At 38.0% G+C, this 19984-nt stretch overlaps 2 protein-coding genes across 7 annotated transcripts in view; both read left to right on the plus strand.

Annotated features, from left to right (window-relative positions):
• The window catches only part of LOC149577617 (vacuolar fusion protein MON1 homolog), a 74900-nt gene that overhangs the window by 53074 nt on the left and 1842 nt on the right, over positions 1-19984 (plus strand). The window lies entirely within an intron of this gene.
• On the plus strand, positions 14984-18643 carry LOC149577618 (uncharacterized). Of its 2 annotated transcripts, XM_089824691.1 has the most exons (4): positions 14984-15057; positions 15704-17634; positions 17783-17907; positions 18099-18643. In XM_089824691.1, the coding sequence occupies exons 2-3, from the start codon at positions 15712-15714 to the stop codon at positions 17870-17872; spliced, it is 2013 nt and encodes a 670-aa protein (XP_089680817.1). In that variant the 5' UTR covers positions 14984-15057; positions 15704-15711; the 3' UTR covers positions 17873-17907; positions 18099-18643. The 2 variants fall into 2 exon arrangements, with proteins under 2 accessions (XP_089680817.1, XP_089680822.1); XM_089824696.1 differs by lacking the exon at positions 14984-15057 and having other exon boundaries at positions 15633-17634.

A 19984-nucleotide genomic window follows, 5' to 3' on the forward strand; every position in this document is an offset into this window, starting at 1 on the left:
TAAGAACTTATAATTTATTAACCCTAAAATGATTATAATGATTATTGTAGGGTTCTTTCTTTTCTTCAAAATAAATAAGGTAAAACCTTGTTACCCTACTCTTTTAGATGATATCGCAACAAATAAATAAGGCAAATTTGTTAGGTTATGCTCTTGTTTCATATTGCAACAATGTAAATATTTGAAATTTATACAACCAAAATCAATGTTAAAATAGAAATAGTATAAATCAAGCTATATGATATATTTAATGTAGAAAGAGAGGAAAATCTTTGTTTATAATTGTCTATCTCCCATACAATATATAAGGATTCTAATTCATTTCATCACAAGTCTTGACTCCAAATCCGCATCCTTGACTAGTTTGGTCTATATCTCACTTATATCCCTGACTAACTTGACTACCTGTCAAGCCAAAGTTGCTCAAACTCATCTCTAAGGCTCAGTGACTCGATAATTAACATTGAACTAAGATTGCCTAGGACAACTACCCCATTGTACTAAGAAATTCACTACACTTAGGGCTATGGGGAACTAAGAAATTCGCTACTCTTAGGGATAGTGAGTATTGTGTATTGTAATTTCTAATTGGTGGTTTGATATTCAAAACATCAATGTTCAAGTATTTTGTATTTGGTATTTGCAATGATCAAGTATAATACTATGAAATGATTTGGTTCACAATTCTATGTATTTCTCTTTTTTTTTGTATATATAATGTATATATATGCACACACACACACAAAATAATAATTGTGCCCACATACTAGGTTTGTGTACTTGCATCCATCATGGAACCCCGACCAACAACTGAGATTAGCAAAGATCAATTTATCAAAGTGTATAAACATGTGATTAAATCATCATCAATCAATTCTGATCTTGGAATCAGAAATCAATCAATCAATTCATCATTCAAATATCAATTATTTAAGTTTCACCTTATCAAACCCATCTCATTTATTCAATCATTGTAAGTGGAGGAAAAATTATAAGGAGGAAGACCACATTTCAGTTTAGACCTGTGATCTGGGTGAGAAGTATTGTGTAGTAATATCTGACATACGAATGTTGTTTATGATTGTTTTTACTGATTTAAATGTGGAATAAATTGTAATGTTGAGTGATTGTTTATACTTAAATCGTTTTACATGTGTATATAGATAGTCTTCACACACACACATCTTAATTTACCGCTTCAGTAGTATAATCCTTGTATGTGAGAACGAACTGATAGATATACATACAAAATTAGTGATTTAATATGCATTTAATCTGTTGACTCTTGACTGTTGTAATATAGAGTCATGTGTGAAATACCATGTATGCCTTCTGACTATTGCAGTTTGCCATGGTAGGGTGAAATTAGGTAGTCACCATTGGGAGAGTGGTGATGAGGTCACCTTCTAAGAACATCACCTCATGGTTGTGATAGGAGAGTCCTCATGGGGCCACATGTAGACAAAGTGCACTGCCTTTGGGCTTAGAAAAGATAAGACTTTCAGAACACCCTATTGTGAATGATCCCTACAGTACTTACCATGGTAAATAGGCATTAAATCATGTGAAGCCAAGCTAGGAGTGGCAAGATGAAAGAGAATGGTGATAGGACCCCACACTAGGTAGCCCGCCTCATATGTAGCACATGGGCCATATGAGGCTAAGGGGGATGATATATCCACACTTGGTCCTAGAGTAGGAGGTTTCTAGGGCACCTCATTAAATTACCCTATCTTAACACTTCTATGGTTTGGTCACCTTAATGTTAATTTTAGCAATCTATTGATTTGATCATTTTTGTATCTGGAGAAGTCTAACTATGAATTATGATAATAAATAAACCCTAATTGGGCTGCAAGGCTTCAATCAAAGTGAAAGGTATCTCTCAAGACTTAATCCAACTTGTTTGACAAGAAAATATGATCAATGGCAAAATTTGGATAGTCATAATTTGGAGAACTTACACCAATTTATCGTCTTAATGAATGTTGACCATTTTGTCGAGTTTACATTTTTGTTGATGTTCTTTTTTCTTTTACCTTTTGATAACCTTTTAAATCTTGGTATTTTTCTTTTTTTTTATCCGCAATAAAGATAGATATATTAAATAAAAACTGGTTCCAATACATAATATGAGTCTCATCATGGACAATTGAGTATGCCATTCCCAAATCATAAGACCAACAACAAGCCACCTCGCCCACATTAAGGTATTACAAAATGATCACAAGGCCTCAAAATGTGATCATTTGAAACACATCCCAAAAACCCCTATAGACTTCAGCAGACCAAGCAACGTGAAACATGGAAGACCAAGTCACTTAAACCATTGAGCAACCTCCTCCCGGTATAAATTGGGAATGACATTGGTTGAGGCCCCCACATGCCAAACACCACGAGCACCATCTCTAGCACCACCGCTCCTCTGAGCCCGAGTTGTAACCTTGGTATCCGTGACAAGGGTAGGCAAAGAGAAATGTCTATCCCTATCACTTCATTCGTAGACATTGCAACATCCCCAAATACCCACACACCACATGCCGAACACTACGAGCACCAACTCTAGCACCACCGCTCCTTCGAGTAGTAACCCTGGTATCCGTGACATGGGTAGGCAAAGAGAGATGTCTATCCTTGTCACTTCATTTGATAGACATTGCAACATCCCCACATATCGACACACCCAAATGGCTTTGCACAATCACCCCAACACAATCCTCACCTTTCGCATCATCCTAGCCAAACCCATTACGAACACCTCTACAACTGTCCTGCCTGTCTTGCTTTGGAGGAATCTGCCTCCAAACTAATGGTCATCCATCCTCAACCAAAGGAGCAGAGGATTTGACAATTGTAGATGTCCTCTTCCTCAAACTCACCACCCTACTGCTAACCAGAGCGCATGCTATGTCCAAAGATCGTAAAAAGAATTCCAGTTTGTACCACCCCCAATAGGTTAACAACAAGTGCACCTTTGTTGGTGTTCTGGAACTTCGGACCAGAAGGGGTTGCAGGTCACTTGGGCCACTCCTAATCAATCTCCAAGGGTGGTCCTCCATATGGATTTTGACCCCCAATTCTACCCTGTTGACATCAGATGCCAAGCCTGTTGGAAGATTGGCAAGAGTGGAAGATTGGTTTAATGATGCTATGTTAGATTCATGACTAAGTTTGTCATTGATGTCAACATAGCATGTTTGATGTCTTCTGTGGTATCTGATAGAAGAACAGTGGAAAGATTAAGTTGGTACAGACGACTAGTTAAGCATGACAACCACCCGAGGTTATAAGAGATACTTCTGAGTATCTGGTATATGCAGTTAACGTCGGAAGTAGAAAGGATAAGTCTAGAAGAAGTTATGTAAGTTTTGGTGATGTCTATTCTGAGATAGAGTTTACTGAGGTATGTTCTGGTAAACTTGTTATATCTCCTAGCAGAGTTGATATCTTGAGGATCAAGGTGGAGGACATGTTAAGGATGACATAGCCTAGCTCGCTTGTCATAATATTGCATGTACGGAAAGTTATTCAAGTTGCAAGGTGGAAGATTAAGGTTATCGCTAAGTGTGACGTGTTCTTAGTAAAGCCCTATAATAATTAATTGAGAAGGATTGACAACCGACTTAGGAATTGTTTTATAGACTCGGTATAAAGGAAGGACATTTTCCTTTATCATGATATGTTGATATGCGAATTGTGAATGTTCGGAAAGCAGCAAAGAGTGCGGAATGCGAAGTTGAGTTGAGCAGTGCAGAAGTGAAGGAAACTATTACAAGGTAATTGGTAAATACTTTCTTATTAATAACAGAGACCGAAAGGTCAATTTATACAAAAGGAAGAGACGATGTTTCCTTAGGAAACGATCGTAAAGAATAGAAACATTCTATTCCAGAGAAAGCAAAAAACGAAAACAAACTAAAGCTAAAGATATTTACAAGATAACCATTAACTAATAATAGACGTCTTATCTATTATTGTAATACCCTCCCTTAATGGTTAATCTATCTAACACACCAAGCTGTCCTCTGAATTTGACAAACTTATCAGGACCAAGAGAAGTCGGACTCTGCTTAACACCCAGAACAAGTTGATCGGTGTTTCGATATTCGAAGATTGCAATGATGCGCTGCTTCCAGGTTCCATAATTGCGACCATTGAATTTGGAATTATGCTCGAGCAGAATATTTGTCAGAGATGCCATGGCACGTTTTTCAATGAAAAATTGTGAAAATCTGTGAAGGCACGTTCTTCGAGGCAAAAATACGGAAGACCCAGAAGAATCAGAGAATGACCCAAAAGAGAGCTCGAAAAACCCAAAAGAAATTTGTTGTCATTTTTTGAATCCGTTGGCTCAAAAATCAAGGCACAAAAATCGAGGCACCCAGAAAAAATGGACGACAACCCAGTTGAGCTCTCGAAAAACCCACCAAGAATCTGCAAACAAAATTTTTTTTCGACCCCAAAAATTAGGGTTTCGAAAAAAAACGGCCCTAGCTGAAAAAAGCTTGAAAAAACTTCAGATTTCTTGATGAAAAATGGTCGAATCTGCTTCCCAGAGCACGATGACAGACTGAGACGGCTAAGAGCATGAAGATTTGATACAGAAACATGTAGATTTTCACCCCAAAAACGCGAGTCTTCAAAAAATGGCCACGATTTCCACGCAATTTGCAGACCCGTAATTCGGGAATTTCTCCAAGCAGAAAAACCCTAGGTGGGTTTTGGAGAAATTAGCTGAAATAATTTTGGAAAAATTTAAACAAATAATTTCAAGAAGAAATTATAAATTTTTCCGAAAAAATTTAAGTATTTAGCTCTGATACCATATTACAAGGTAATTGGTAAATACTTGCTTATTAATAACAAAGACCGAAAGGTCAATTTATACAAAAGGAAGAGACGATGTTTCCTTAGGAAACGATCGTAAAGAATAGAAACATTCTATTCCAGAGAAAGCAAAAAACGAAAGCAAACTAAAGCTAAAGATATTTACAAGATAACCATTAACTAATAATAGACGTCTTATCTATTATTGTAATAGAAACTTCATTACCGAGGTTTTGCTGAGTGATCCGAGGTTTGGTATTTGGATCCGAGGTTCGTGACCTGGTCGACAAGATCTGATAGTGATTGGTCCAGTTGACAGGATAGACGAAAGTACAGAGGAAAGAAGAAGATTACTCGTTTGAGTAGTGAGCTCTTCTTGTAGTTGAAATTGCATGTTTGGGCAGTGGGCTCTTCTTGCATACATTACACTACGACTTCTAACAGGGTTGGCACAACTCCTAATAGGGATTCAAAGTCTCCTAATAGGGACTCATTGTACTAAATGTTGTAACAAACTCCTAACAGGGTCTATCCTCGAACAAGGAATATTTATATTAGTACATCATCTTGTGGGCATCATTCCCACCGGGGTTTTCCCTAGTCAACATATCTTGTGTAATTGTCTACGTGCATCTTTGTATGGTTGCTGTTTACTTTGGTTGAATGGATAAGTTTGTTTAATAAAGATAATTGGATAACTGATTCACAACCCCCCCCAAGTTATCTTGATGGACTGTTGTTTCTAATAGAGCCCACACCCCACTTTGGTTTAATGCAAGCTTGTACCACGCTCATAACCTCTAGCTCAGAGTATGCTATCATCAGGGCGAGTTCCAAGAACAACAATGATATGTCGAGGTTCAAACTCAACCTCTAGTCTAAACAAAAATCTTCCACAAACAACAATTTTAGAGCTTCTCAGAATACTCGTCATCGTGCTGGAAGACATTCCGCAGGTGAGTCATGGAGTTCGACCCTTCAAATGCTGAAATTTGGCCGTTTTAGCTCAGAGATAAGTTAGCCTCCATATTCAATATCTTGAACTAGTGTGATTCTCAAACTTAGTGTGGCAGAGAGGAGTGGGTGCTATGTTTTTAAAGCCACATCCTAAGCCTCGAGAAGGAACAAAAATCAATAATTAGCCCGCAATGGCAATGAAATTCAACGCAGTTCGCACATGCCGGAGGTGCGGGTACATAATGTGAACTATCACACCTATCGTCATTTGATTAAGGGATGGATATAAAGGCAAATTTAACATGGAGGGGGATCTAGATCACACAGAAAAATGTCCCGGTATTCTTCAAAGAGTACTAGATTGCCTTCACTTGCTCCAAATTTTGAGAGTTTGTCTGCAACACCATTGGCCTCCCTTAGGACATGTGATACTCTGAAATCCTTGAATTCTTCAAAAGGCACCAAATCTTTGATGTACTTATTCAAGCACCAGGCCTCCATGTCCCCTTTCACAATACCCCTCACAATCAACTAGGAGTCTCCCTCCAGATGGATTTTGTGTACCCCTATCTTCAAACCGAGTAATACTGCCTCCACTGCTATGGGCCATCTTGCTTGATTATTTGTTCTATCCACAATTCGTTTTGCGGACATTGCAAGAATGCTACCATCCTCACCTCTAGCCACTACACTAATGCTTGAGGGGCCTGGGTTGCCCTTTCACGCACCATCGAATTTTTTTTTATCCATCCTACTTCAAGCAACTCCCATTTCACCTCCCATTCGCTTGGTATCTTCCCAACCCAAACTCCAAAGAGAGTGGCTATCGCCTGCTGAGAAACCCTTTCAGTTTTAGAGAAAAAAAGTTTTGATTAGCTCCAATTAACACTGTCCTGAGGCCTTGCTATATATATCTAACACCTTTTTCATATTATGCGCCTCCTCCATGGTTGCTAGTCCAAAGAAGCATGTGTCATATGCGAACTATGAATGTGTGGTAGGTTCTCATCCTCTTGCTATTTAGAGCCCTTTCCATTGTCCTCTGTCATGTTTTCTTGAAATTACTCTCCCCAAAACCTCTACCAAAAGGATGAAGAGGAAAGGCAAGATGGGGTCGTCTTACCGAAGACATCATGAGGTTTCGAAGAAACCTTGCAGACTTTTGTTTACTAGTACCGAGGCTTTGTAACCTTTTATCATACATCCAATCCATCTTACTCACCCTTCACAAAACCCGAACTTCCTCAAGACCTCCAGAAATCCTCTGTCAACTTTTTCATATGCCTTCTAGATCTCCAGCTTCAGCATCATGTATCTTCTTCTGTGAGAGCATGCCAAGTGAATTACCTCATGAGTAATTATAATTCCATCCACTGTATTTTTGTTGGGTGCGAGTCTACGCTCAAGCAAAATGAGCTTGTTGAGGATGAGTTTTAGCCTGTTGGAAACCACCTTTGAAATGATCTTGTAGATTGTATTGCACAAAGAGATGGGTCTAAACTCATCAAAGGAGGAAGGTTTCTCCTTTTTTGGAATAAGAGCTATCAGAGTATTATTGAAGTCTTTCAAAATAAATCTGTACTTTCGAGATTCTTCTACAACATCCAAGAGGTCCTGATACAAAATGATCCAATTTTTTTTGTAAAAACAAGCTTGAAAGCCATTTGAACTAGGTGCCTTATCCCTTCCCAGACCAAATAATGTTTCCTTTAGTTCCTCCATAGTAATACGTTTCATTAACATATTGTTATCTTCCCTTGACACCAGGTTTGGAATGACATTCGAGATTTCTTCTTGTTCAAGACTCCTATCTCCCTCCTTTGAATTCCAGAGCTTGTTAAAGAAGGATATTGCTTCTTAGTTAATCAATGTGGGATCCTTGGTTTTCATACCGTCTTCACATGAAATGAATAGAATTTTGTTTATGGACCTACGTAATTTGACTGAGCAATGGAAGTATTTAGTGTTTCGATCCCCCTCCATGAGCAATATTTTCCCATAGCGACTTAACAAGTCCTTTTCGGTGGCATAATCCACCTCATCCATGCCTTCAGTCATCACTTTGTAGTTGAGTGCCTCTAGATCGCATTCAAGAGATTGTTTCTCCTTAAAGATGTCTCTGAAATGCTCCTAGTTCCAAACTTTAAGGTTTTGCTTAATGGATTTCAGTTTTTAAAAGAACTTGAAGGCCAAATTGCCATTCACGACTAGGGCCGAAGTCCACCAGCCTGCCACCATCTCCATAAATCCTTTTTGCTTGAATCACGCTGTTTGAATTTGAAGGGGCATCTTGCAAGACTACATCCTTTTGAACTAAGAGTGACACTGGAAAGTGGTCGGATCTAGAGATCCCCAGAATTGAAGCCTCAAACAACAAGGGCAAAGGACTCCAATTGCCTGCCAAGAAGAAACGATCAAGTTTCTTCGAGATGTTGGAAAACCTAGACTACCTGTTAGTCCAAGTGAGGCACCCCCTTTAGCTTCAACCTCCCATAGGCCATTGAGATTCACAAAATCTTGGTAGTCCTTTTGAATTTGACTAACCACCCTGCTCCCACCTCTTTTCTTAGCAGAAGATAAGGTCGCATTAAAATCACCAGCCATTATGATTGGATCTGCCATATGATTACTGATGAAAACAAAGATCTCCTCCTACACCTATTTTTTCTCTGTTGTCTTCACAAGCCATAAATGTTGATCACAAAGCTTGCAAAATTGGTTGATAAAGCGAAGCTAGATTTCGCAATAGGTTCCAACTTGACTGCCCTAGTGTTCTAAAGATACCTAAAGCCCCAGACACACCAATCATTTCAGCAAAGAAACTAGACTATTGTTAGCGAACACTAAAAAATTGAGCAGCATCACATTCATATAATTTCGTTTCTTGAATAGATACCATATCCTCTTTTGCCTGATCAAAACCTCTTTTGATCAAGCTTTTTTTGTTAGGGGCATTGCAGCCCATGATGTTCCAAGTTAGGAACTTCACGACGCCTTGGGAGAGTCAATGTCTCTCCCTGATCTAAGCTTTGTTTGTCCCTTCATATTGCCAGCGTCCTCTAATAACTGCTGCATTGATCTTCTACCTCTCTTTTGGCTTCCCGTATTAACCTTTGAAGCTTTAGCCTTTGATTGCTTGATTGATCTGCATTCTTCAATACTAACTTCTTTGGATAGCCCCAGAGGATCATCCTCAAAGTTGCTATCCATCGTAGAGATATCCACCCTCTCCAATGACACCAAGTTCCCTATTAGGGATTTAGGAGGGGAAGGCCCAACATGGGAAGAATTGTGGCTATTCATTCTACTGTCCACATGCTTACTCGTAGAGATCTTGATCTTCTAGGATCCATATTTCCTACCTTAGGTTCCTTTGGATTTTTGAGGACCACCATCGAAGCCACCCTAGGCTGAACTGTTTCAAGAACATTCCTATCCTTTGGGGAAACAACCCATGACCTGCGTTTCTTTGTATTCGGATCCACTAGGTCACCTGGATCCAAAGCATCAACCATAACAGCATCAACCATGCTCAAATTCTTCATCAACCCAACTATAGAAGCACTAGTTGTTGCTTGGTTCCCTAGTTCATTTATGCCGACCAACTTGTCCTCCAAGACTCCCTCTTCTTTCCTTTGCCCTTTTTTGAGGCAATGCAATCTGGATCTGAGTGATTCCATTCCTTGGAGATTTCACATTTTTCTAGTAATTTTTCCACTTGGATGCCTTGCACCATACGCCCTCAGACATTTTGATCTCAATGGCTTTCGGGAGCAGTGAATGGGGCTTCCATAGGATGTAGATCCACACGTACATACTAAAATCTTCCTTGGCATGGCTTCATCAGATTTGATGAATTTCCCCAACTTATTTCCAATCCTTTCAAAAATATCTTCAGACCAATATTCATGGGGTAGATTGTATAGCTAGATCTAGATTGAAATTTCCTCTACCATAGCATTTTTTGGGTTGAAGTTTGGAACCCAATCTTTTCTGTAATAACCAATCCCATTCATCAGAAAAGGCCCGCAATACAAAATCTAATCTTTTTCCTTTGAGGATTCTATAATGATGAGAACAAAACCGTTCGACGGGGTTTTAATGGTAACATGATTCCCCCATTCTAAGTCTACCCAATTCCTGTTTTTTGAAAAGTAGGCCACTCGCCTCCCTATTTCATGAAAAAAGCTTTATCCTTTAGGTTGTGGATAGAGTCTTTCCATGATTCCGAGTCAATCTTGATGTCGATAACTTTGTCAACACGTGGCAAGTTGTTCCTTAAGGCTTGGCTAGGGAGGATCCCCTTGCCGCCTGTGCCAAAACTTTTTCCCACAGGTTTGAAACAACCTTAGGCGCCAATAATGATCCTTGAGTAACCCCATTTGTTTCAATCAGGGCTCTTGGTGAGAGGTGACCGAAATCTTCTTGAATTGCTCTAGTCTCTGAAGCCCTTCCTCTTAGGTGGTTTTAATGGAAGGGTCCTACTGCGACTAGGGTTTTTGAAATGGTGAAACCCATCGGAGCCATGTCTGATCCTATGCCAATTTGCCCAATGCTCCTGCATTCACCAAGTTGGTGCTCTCGCATCGTCATGATCAAACTCTACTCTGCTCCTTGACCCTGCTCCAAAGTTCGTTGCTCTACCCCTCGACACAATCAACCCCAACTTGTATCTTCATCTAGAAGCTACCTCTTGAGTTGTATTTTTCTTGTCATTATTGTGGTAACTTTGTAACATAATAATTAATTTGTATCATCATTTCCTTTTATCTTCCCTTTTTTGCCCCTATTGAAAACCTTTGGAGACCCTTGTGGTAACATAATCATTATCACTTGATAGCAGATGAACATTGAGCCTCACCATCTCAAATTAAAAAATAATTTTTAAGATCCATTGCCAAGCTATGAGCTTAGGTTGTCCTAACTGTAGGATAGCAGTTAAGCTCAAGAATTTGTCACTTGATCATGATTTAATCTTAAATTAAAATTACATAAGAGTATGTCAAAGTGACCGTGAATATATTTTATATTTTGCATGTGTTATTGCCAATAATTGAAATCACGCCACAGTTAAACTGTTTCTGAGATTATTGTAGAATTTATTTTACACTATCCTATTGAATTTCTGGTTGTGCACCTTAACTATAAGGCAAACCATTAGATCTGTTGCCTTCCCAACCATAGATGATAAACTCTTATCATCACCCCCGAGTATAGCGTCTGCTTAATAAAGCAGATTGTATATATTCTTTTCTGTATATTCAAGAGAGAGATAAATCTTCCTTTATACCAAACAAATGGGATTCACGAAGGGGCGCCACCCTTCCAAAGTTTGGGCCCAATTATTTTTATATTATTATTTTATAGTAATATGATTATTATTATATTATATTGAGGGTCCAACATTATTATATTAATATAGTAATGTTTGGCCCCTCAATATAATATAATAATAATTATATAATATGACTAGTATAATTTTTCTTGATGGGTATAATATGATTAGTATAATTACAATAGATATTTTCACATAATATAATTACATCTCACAGTAACATAATAACTATATTATCAATTTACTTATTATTATTAATCAATAATCTTTTATGCCAAGGCTGAAGGCCAATTAGCATATTGTAGCTCTAGGTCCGTCCAAGAAGGGATATGACCTAGCTACAAAAAATCAACACTTCCTCTTAGCTAGGGAGGATTCCTTGTGAAAGACCAAGTCACATGTTGACAACCATCATGGCTGTTCCTAGAGGATGTGTCCATCATGGCTACTACCATTGATGAGAATCAAATAAAACACAAGTGCTTATTGTCATCTTAACATAACATTCACCATGGCTACTCCGAGAGGATGGAGTGAGGGTTAATACCTCAAACTTCTCTCATAGAGAATGATGCTACAAGGGCTAATAACTCAAACTTCTCTCACAGAGAAGAATGTTACAAGGGCTGAAACCTCAAACTTCTCCCAGAGTAGAATGCATTTCCGAGTTGATGTTGCTCCCTCTGAACCTGCTATCAACCTTCTGAAATGTCTGGCTCACTTTGAAGCAAAATGACCAAGTTACTTGAATGTTAGATCCTCTATAGCTACTTCCTGTGAACCTCAAGTTTTGATCTCGTCTCTTCGTATAAGGATGTCTCTAATGGATTTTCAGACTCCCTCTAAATATTGAATCCTCCTCTTCGACAAAACAAATAGGCTCTTCATCTTTGAGAGATGTCTTCAGTTGTGTGACACCAACTTGGTCCTATGGCAGCAAGCTATGTTTCCATTGTTCAGTCAGCGTGACTTTCTTATTAGATTTGTATGGTACTTCTTCACTGATACATCTTCATTGAGCCTCTACACGGAAGATTTGTGAATCAGACATATGGCTTCTTAAAAACTTGATCACCTCATGCTTTACAAAACATGACACTTGATAAAAAAATCCTCCCTTTAAACACTTCAAAGTTCATATATTGCTTTATTGCCTTTGTGAAAATTTCATCCAAATACTCTGTTCATCTTTCAAATGGAAAAATGTATTTATTAGAATGCATATGGATTGGCTAATAATAAATTAAGAAGTTACCAATGAGTTAAAATCAACATAACTGTAACTATCTGCCAATGTGGCTTTCTAGCAGGCTTAACCTTCCAATGGATTCTCATTCAAATTATGTAGCCTTGATACGTCCTCCAAAATTCCCTACTTGAGATGATGTGCTAGGAATTACTTCCTTTCTGAACGTACGTGCCATAATATTGTTTCATCTGCTCTAGTTGGCTTCTCATTTTGTTTCTGAAAACACCAAAACCTAGTCTTCTCAAAACTACTGCCTGATATTTTCACATCTGTCATCTGGACACTTCTGGTTCACACCAAGTGCCAAAATAAGCATTTTCATTTCTTACTTTATTGAACTTGGTAATCAATACCACATTTTCGTATCTGAAATACACAATTCATGAAATACAAACGACATAGTTTGAATGGAACACTGCTTGTCTTTTTAATGAATTTAATTGCTCACTTAATCACATGTCTTCTTTCAAAAATATGATTGAACCCACACAAAGAACTTGGGTTTGATGTTTATTTCAAGCGACAGTTTTATGTAATCAAAATAATAATATTAGTGTAATGCACCAATCTTATCCTATCATAGATAGTATATCTCAATGCATATATCAAAACATCTTTCTACAAACTTTATTGCAGGTATAATGCCATAAACCAATGTTGGAATTCTGATGAGTACTACATGGTGCGATGATGATCTTGGCCAAAATATGGATACCTGCATTAATAGAAACTCCCAATAATTGTCTTCCCTGGTATTCTTGCAATCTTATTTGTTGTTGTTTGAAGATCGTTGATTGGATGCTTCTTTTCCATCCTGTGTTATTCTTCCAATATCCCTTTCATTGCAGCGATATTTTCTCTTCATATAACTATATAAGCCATGCAGAAAAGTGTTTAGACTGAAATACATGGTGTCCGCTTATTTTCTTCCTGCTACAAATTTGTGAACTTCCACAAAACTCCTCCATTCACAAGTAGCCACAATGTCATACCAGTGCTGGATTATATATCACCATGGTTATTTGCCATTCAAAGTTGACAGGCATGAGGAATGTGTGGACCCCAAACATAAAGTATGCTTAGAAATTCTTCCCCACTAATGTTCAAATCAATTTCTCATTGCAGACATAATTCCCCAATATAATCTGTGGTAGATAAAGGAAAATCCTCAAATTGTGCATCTTGATGTTTTTGTAGACCACAATTTCAGATGTGCTATCACTTCTGGTGCATCTTATGATCACTGCGGTCAATATACATGATCAATGGTCTCTTTGGGTTGGCAGATGACACACTATTGGACCCCATGACTATACTTTGCATCAAATATCCATAACAGACTCCCGACAATGTTTAGATACAACCCTACAGCCCAAGCCTTTCACATTGAATTTTTATATTGGAGGGTATCGTGTCATATAGTCAATGTCAAGGCAAGAAACAATTCACTGTGGCACAAGGCGCAGCCTATCCAGTGAGTCCAATGGAAAATTTAGTCAGACTGGCTACTCTTCTCCATGTTGGCAAGCATCTGAAAAAATAATATCCTGATTTTCTATTTCAGATCAGAACAGACATGAGCATATCTCCCAGACAAAGCAAGTAGTGACAGATACTGAAGCCTTGCGTATTTACCATTATCTGATATCGGGAGTAGACTCTCTTCCAATTTAAGGTGACAGGATTTGTTATTTGGGCCATTGAACAACTGATGCCTTTGATGACAGAGGGCAAGGGATTGTTTGATAGAAAGCATTTGCATTGCACCACAACACTAGCATTCTGAAAGCATTAATGTAAGGCGGGAGACATCTAAACGTCAATTTATTTTATCCTTTCACAGGTGCACATTAGTTCTCTGCAACTTTCTGGAAAATACATTAGTTATCGTTATCTGCATTGATAACAGTAGAATAAATCTGAACCATGGTCATAGAGGGGGATACAGTAATTGTTTGTATCACACATGAAGGCACATAGACTCGGGCATCTTCTTCTTCCTATGTGCCTGATTATTCCTCCCAGGCTTTGCTCTGATACCATGTTGAATTTCCAGTAGTGCTCGTTAACCACAGGAAAACCATAGATTGTAAACTCTTATCATCACCCTTGAGCACATCATGTACTTATTAAAGCAGATTGTATATATTCCACTGTAACCTGGGTGCGCGCACCCGGGTCAAAAGCCTTGCGGGTACGCACCCGGTGCGGGTGCGTCACGCACCCAAGCACCCCTGCCCGCGGCTTTTTGGCTGCCGCACCCCCGCCGCACCCTCGCCGCACCGGTTGAGCACCGGGTGCTTGGGTGCTTCCCGAGTGCGAGGGTGCGCGGGTGTGCCACGGGTGCTCGCGGGGTGCTTCCCGGGTGCGCGCGGGGTGCGTCGAGAAGAGGCCCAAATTTTTTAAAAAAAACAATACTTTTTGCTTTTTTTTTTGTTTTTGTTTTTGAAGTATGCTAACCCTAATTTGGTGTGGGTCCCATGTAGTCTATTTGAAGGCTTAATAAGACCAATAGATCTCTTATTCATTTCACCATTTTGGAGCAGCAAGGAGCTAAGTGAGAAAGAGTGTTTGGAGGAGCTTGTGAGAGATTAGTGGGTGGTTTTGCAAGGGATTGCAAAATCAAGAGGAGCAAGAGGAGCAAGAAAGTTTGATTTGGCAAGTGTCTCCTCAAGTTCGAGCCTTCAAGGTAGGGTTTTTTTTATTTTACTTTGTTTTTTTGGTTTTAAAAATCAATTTATAATTTTTAAATTTGGTATTTAGTAATTAGTTTTACTAAGTTACTTTCAAGTTTCAAGTTTCATTCTTGAATCTTGTTGATAGTTGAATCTTCTTAGTTCTATGATTTTTTATTTTATTATTTATATTAATTTTTAGTTTTTTTCATTGTTCTTAAAATAAAAATATGGCAATATGGCATATGCTGAAACGTATTTAGTAAAATACATTTCAGCATATGCCATATTGCCATATTTTTATTTTAAGAACAATGAAAAAATTTAAAAACTAAAAATTAATATAAATAATAAAATAAAAAATCATAGAACTAAGAAGATTCAACTATCAACAAGATTCAAGAATAAAAAATAAAACTTGAAACTTGAGAGTAACTTACTAACTTAGTAAAACGTTTCAGCATATGCCATATTGCCATATTTTTATTTAATATTTTCTTTTAGTATTTTACTATTTAGTTTCATTTTTTAATACTTTAAATTTTTAAATAGTAAATGCTAAAATTAAATAGTAAAGTTTTAAGTTTTAAATTATTTTTACTTGGGCTGAAATGTATCATGATCATTTTTATAATTTTACTTTCATTTTGTGAAATGCAGTTTTATAAATGGCTTCTAGATCCAGCCAAAGTGCAGAAGACATGGAAATTAATGAGCCAAGTGCATTTGATTATGAGCCTGAACTTGAGCCTGAAGGAAGTGATCATGGGACTGATGTAGGTGGTCAATCTGAGCCTGTGGAAGAGCCTCCTTATGTTGCACCAGGGGTGCCTTCTACTGATTGCCCTTCAGAGATTTTGAGGAAGTATGCTAGGGGTCCTTATGACCCAAAGTCCCCTCTTAAACAGTTTGCTACAAAAATTACACGCCCTACACCTTCAGGGGGTGGCACACGCAAATGGAAGTGCAATATATGTGGAGCAGAATGGTTTGGCAGCATTACAAGAGTTAATTCACACCTTTTTTGGAGTGGCTATGGTGTGAACCCATGCATGTTCTTATCAAATCCTGAGAATGTCAGATACAGAATTGAAGTAAATAAACTATGGGGCATTCCTGATGATAGTGTTGTTCCAGTGCCTAGATCTTTGTCTGCTAGGCAACAGGTACAGCATATACAACAGTTACAGGGGCAGCGAGATACATCTACTCGTATCTTGCATCAGAGAACAGGGACTATGTCACCTACACCATCATTCTCCTCACCTACACACAGTTCAACTGGGGACAGCAATAGGGGGAAACGAAAAGCAACTTCAAGTGGTACTGATAGTAACCCCATTGCTCATTTATTTAACATGCATGCAAGGGACCGGTTAGATGATGCTGTTGGTGATTTCTTCTTTGCCAATGGCATCTCTACACATGTGGCTCGATCTCCCTATTTTGTGAGGATAAATACCATGGCAGTGAATGAGGGAGAGCCATCATATGTGCCACCAGGTGACCACAAGCTGAGGACTACAGTGTTGGATAGAGCCTATGACAAGGTTGGGATCTTGATGGAGCAAATGAAAGCATGTTGGATGGACTCAGGTTGCAGCATTATTATGGATGGGTGGACGGACATTAGTCATCGTCCACTCATCAACATTATGGTTACATGCACGGAGGGCCCATATTTTTTGAAGGCAGTTGATTGTTCAGGGCATTGTAAAGATGCTGATTTTCAGTTTCATGTGCTTAGGGAAGCCATTGAGGAGGTTGGACCACAAAATGTGGTCCAAGTTGTGACAGATGCAGCACATGTGTGCAAAGCTGCAGGGAGGCTTGTTGAGGCAGCTTATAGGCATATTTGGTGGACTCCATGTCCTGTGCATGCCATGAACAATGCACTCAAAGACATGGGGAAAATAGAGTGGATTAGAAAGGTGGTTAATGATGGGAGAGAGGTGCAGATGTTTATCTGCAATCACCATACATCACATGCACTTTTTAGGAGCTTCGCAAAGAAGCAATTCCTGAAACCAGTTGAGACCAGGTATGCATCATATTATATTCTCTTGGAGAGAATGATTGAGTTGCAAGAGCCATTGCAACTCATGGTTATGACACAAGAATGGAATCGATGGCCTGAGTCCAGAACAGAGCAGGGGAAGAGGGTAAAGGAGACAGTGAAGAGTGATCAGTTTTGGAGTGATGCAAAATACATAGTCTCCATCATTACTCCAGTGTTTCAGGTGATCAGATATGGAGATGCAGATTCACCTAGCCTTGGAGAGGTTTATGAGTGCATTGATTCCATGCTTGGGCAGATGAGGGTTGTTGTGCGTGAGAGAGACCCCACTCTAGCATTCTATACGGAGCACATTGAGCCTATCACTCACCGCAGGTGGGAGAAGTTGAACACTCCTTTGCACATGGCTGCCTATGCATTGAACCTGAAGTGGTACATACTTAGGCCTGGTAGAGTCACACCACTTCAGGATGATGAGATGAAGAATGGGTTCTTTCGATGCATTGCCAAATGTATGATACTGAGACTGCTAGTGAGATCCGTACCGAGTGGTCCGAATTTGCTAGTCTTTCAGGTAATTCTTAAATCTTGATTTAGTGCTCTAAACTCTTTATAATTGTAAGTTCTTTTAATAATTAATTGTTACTTATAAGTTATAACTTTATTTAAGTTATTTATAATTTTAATATTATGTTGTAAACTTTAAAACTTGTAACTTGTAGGATACTCGGATATTGCAAAGGTGGATCTCAAAACCATGGCACAAAAGAATCCCATTTTGTGGTGGAAATGTCATGGGTCACAAAAGTTAAAGATCACCTCACTAGCCATTCGACTGCTTTCTCAGGTTTGTAATACTAATAACTAATTCCAGCCCTTTACAATCTTAACTTGAAGAGTTTTACCTTGCTGATTTTAATTTATGATTCATTGATTCAATAATTATTAATCATCGATTTACCATTTATCATTTGTTACAAATTGTATGAACATTTGTTTGTAACTTGTAAATTGTAACTTTCAACTTTGTTATCTCAGGTGTCTAGCTCCTCAGCTGCAGATAGGAATTGGTCCACCTATAGTTTCATTCACTCTGTTAAGAGGAATAGACTTACCTCTAAGAGAGCGGAGAAGCTGGTTGCTGTACATGGTCACTTGTGGCTCAAAGATCGCAAGACACACGAGTATAAGGAGAGCCCTGCAGCACGATGGGATGTGGAGCCAGAGGATCCAGCTCAGATTGATGAGGATGCCGATGCAGAAGCCAATGTAGGGCTAGTTGGTGTTCCTTTAGAGGATCAGGATCTTACCCAGGAGGAGTCTAGTAGTTCCAGTGATGAGGACTTTGGCATAGGGGATGATTAGAGAGCATTTGAGAATCATCCATTCTCATTATTGGCATTTTTTCATTTTGTTGATTATACTCACTTTGATATGGCTATGATACATTATTATTATTTCACTGTTTCATGCTATTCAGCTCATTGTCATCATGAGCATCTTTATGATATATGATATTCATAAAATCATATTTGAACAATGAATTTTGAATCTTGCATCTTGAACTAAGTTAATTTGTCAAATGGTCATTAGTAATAGTAATGGTTATGAAATTTCAAGTTTCAAGTTTGAACTTATGGTTTGTGAATCACATTTTAATTTTCTCTATTCGTTGTAGTCAACTATATTTGATATGTTAATGTTACATTGTTATATAATATATTGAAGTATCATTTCATAATTAGCATTTTCAATCATATATATTAATAATATTATATATATACTATGCAACCCCCTCCCCCCACTCCCTCTCCTTCCCCCCTCCCTTGAACCCCCCCTCCGCTCCCCCGCCACCGCACCCCTGCCGCCCCCAAATTGAGGCTATTTTTTTTCCGCACCCGAAACTCTTCCCGACGTTCCCCCGCACCGCCGCATCTCCGCGCTGGGGTAACATTGATATATTCTTTTCTTTATATTCAAGAACGAAAGATATATCTTCCTTTATACCAAACAAATGGGATTCATGAAGGGACTCCACCCTTCCAAAAATTGGGCCCTCATGAATTAAATATTAATATAATAATGTTGGGCCCTTCAATATAATAATTATTATATATCATATATAATAATATAATAATTGTTATATTATTATAAATAATATAATAATTATTATATATAATAATATAATAATTATTAGATTTTTTTTAATTTTATTTTTTGATCGGTAAACGACGGAAGCCTTTTGATTATATTAATTTAATAAATAATACATCAAAGTATCTCCGTTCAAACAGATGCTGGGAGGAAAGAACAGAGAAGAAAACCTCCAGTCTTGCCCGGGACAGTAGTCCTAATGTTACATATTTAAAAGGGGCATACCCCAGTTTCCAATTTTCAAATTTAGATTTAGGGTACAATATCAATGCTTGATTACCATTTCTGAAATTACAATACAATAACGCACTCCTCATTAGCTGTAAAGAGCCAGTGATGAGGGTTACAATATAATAACATAATAATTAATAGACTATTATATATAATAATGTAATAATTACATTAGATAGTAGTTATAATTATAATATAATTATATTATCAAATAATAATATAACTATATTATTAATGTTATAATTATACTATCACATAATATAATAATTATAATTATTATTAATCAACAATCTTTTAACTAAGGCCAAAGGCCAATTAGCATATCGTAGCCCTAGGTCCGCCCAAGAAGCGATCCTATCTAGCTACAAAAAATCAACATATCCATGTATTATCTGTTTGTTTCCATCTCTTTGGCCTATATTTAAGATTTCAAGTCTCCATAATTTGTAATCACACAGTGTTGGTCTATTGGCTTTGGTTTAGGGTTGCAAGTCTCCATAATAGCCTACAATTCTGTGGCATTGAGTTTGGTATTGCTG

The sequence above is a fragment of the Cupressus sempervirens genome, chromosome 1 (assembly GCF_028749045.1).
Source record: "Cupressus sempervirens isolate cs-2001-9-10 chromosome 1, ASM2874904v1, whole genome shotgun sequence".
Classification (NCBI taxonomy): Eukaryota; Viridiplantae; Streptophyta; class Pinopsida; order Cupressales; family Cupressaceae; genus Cupressus; species Cupressus sempervirens.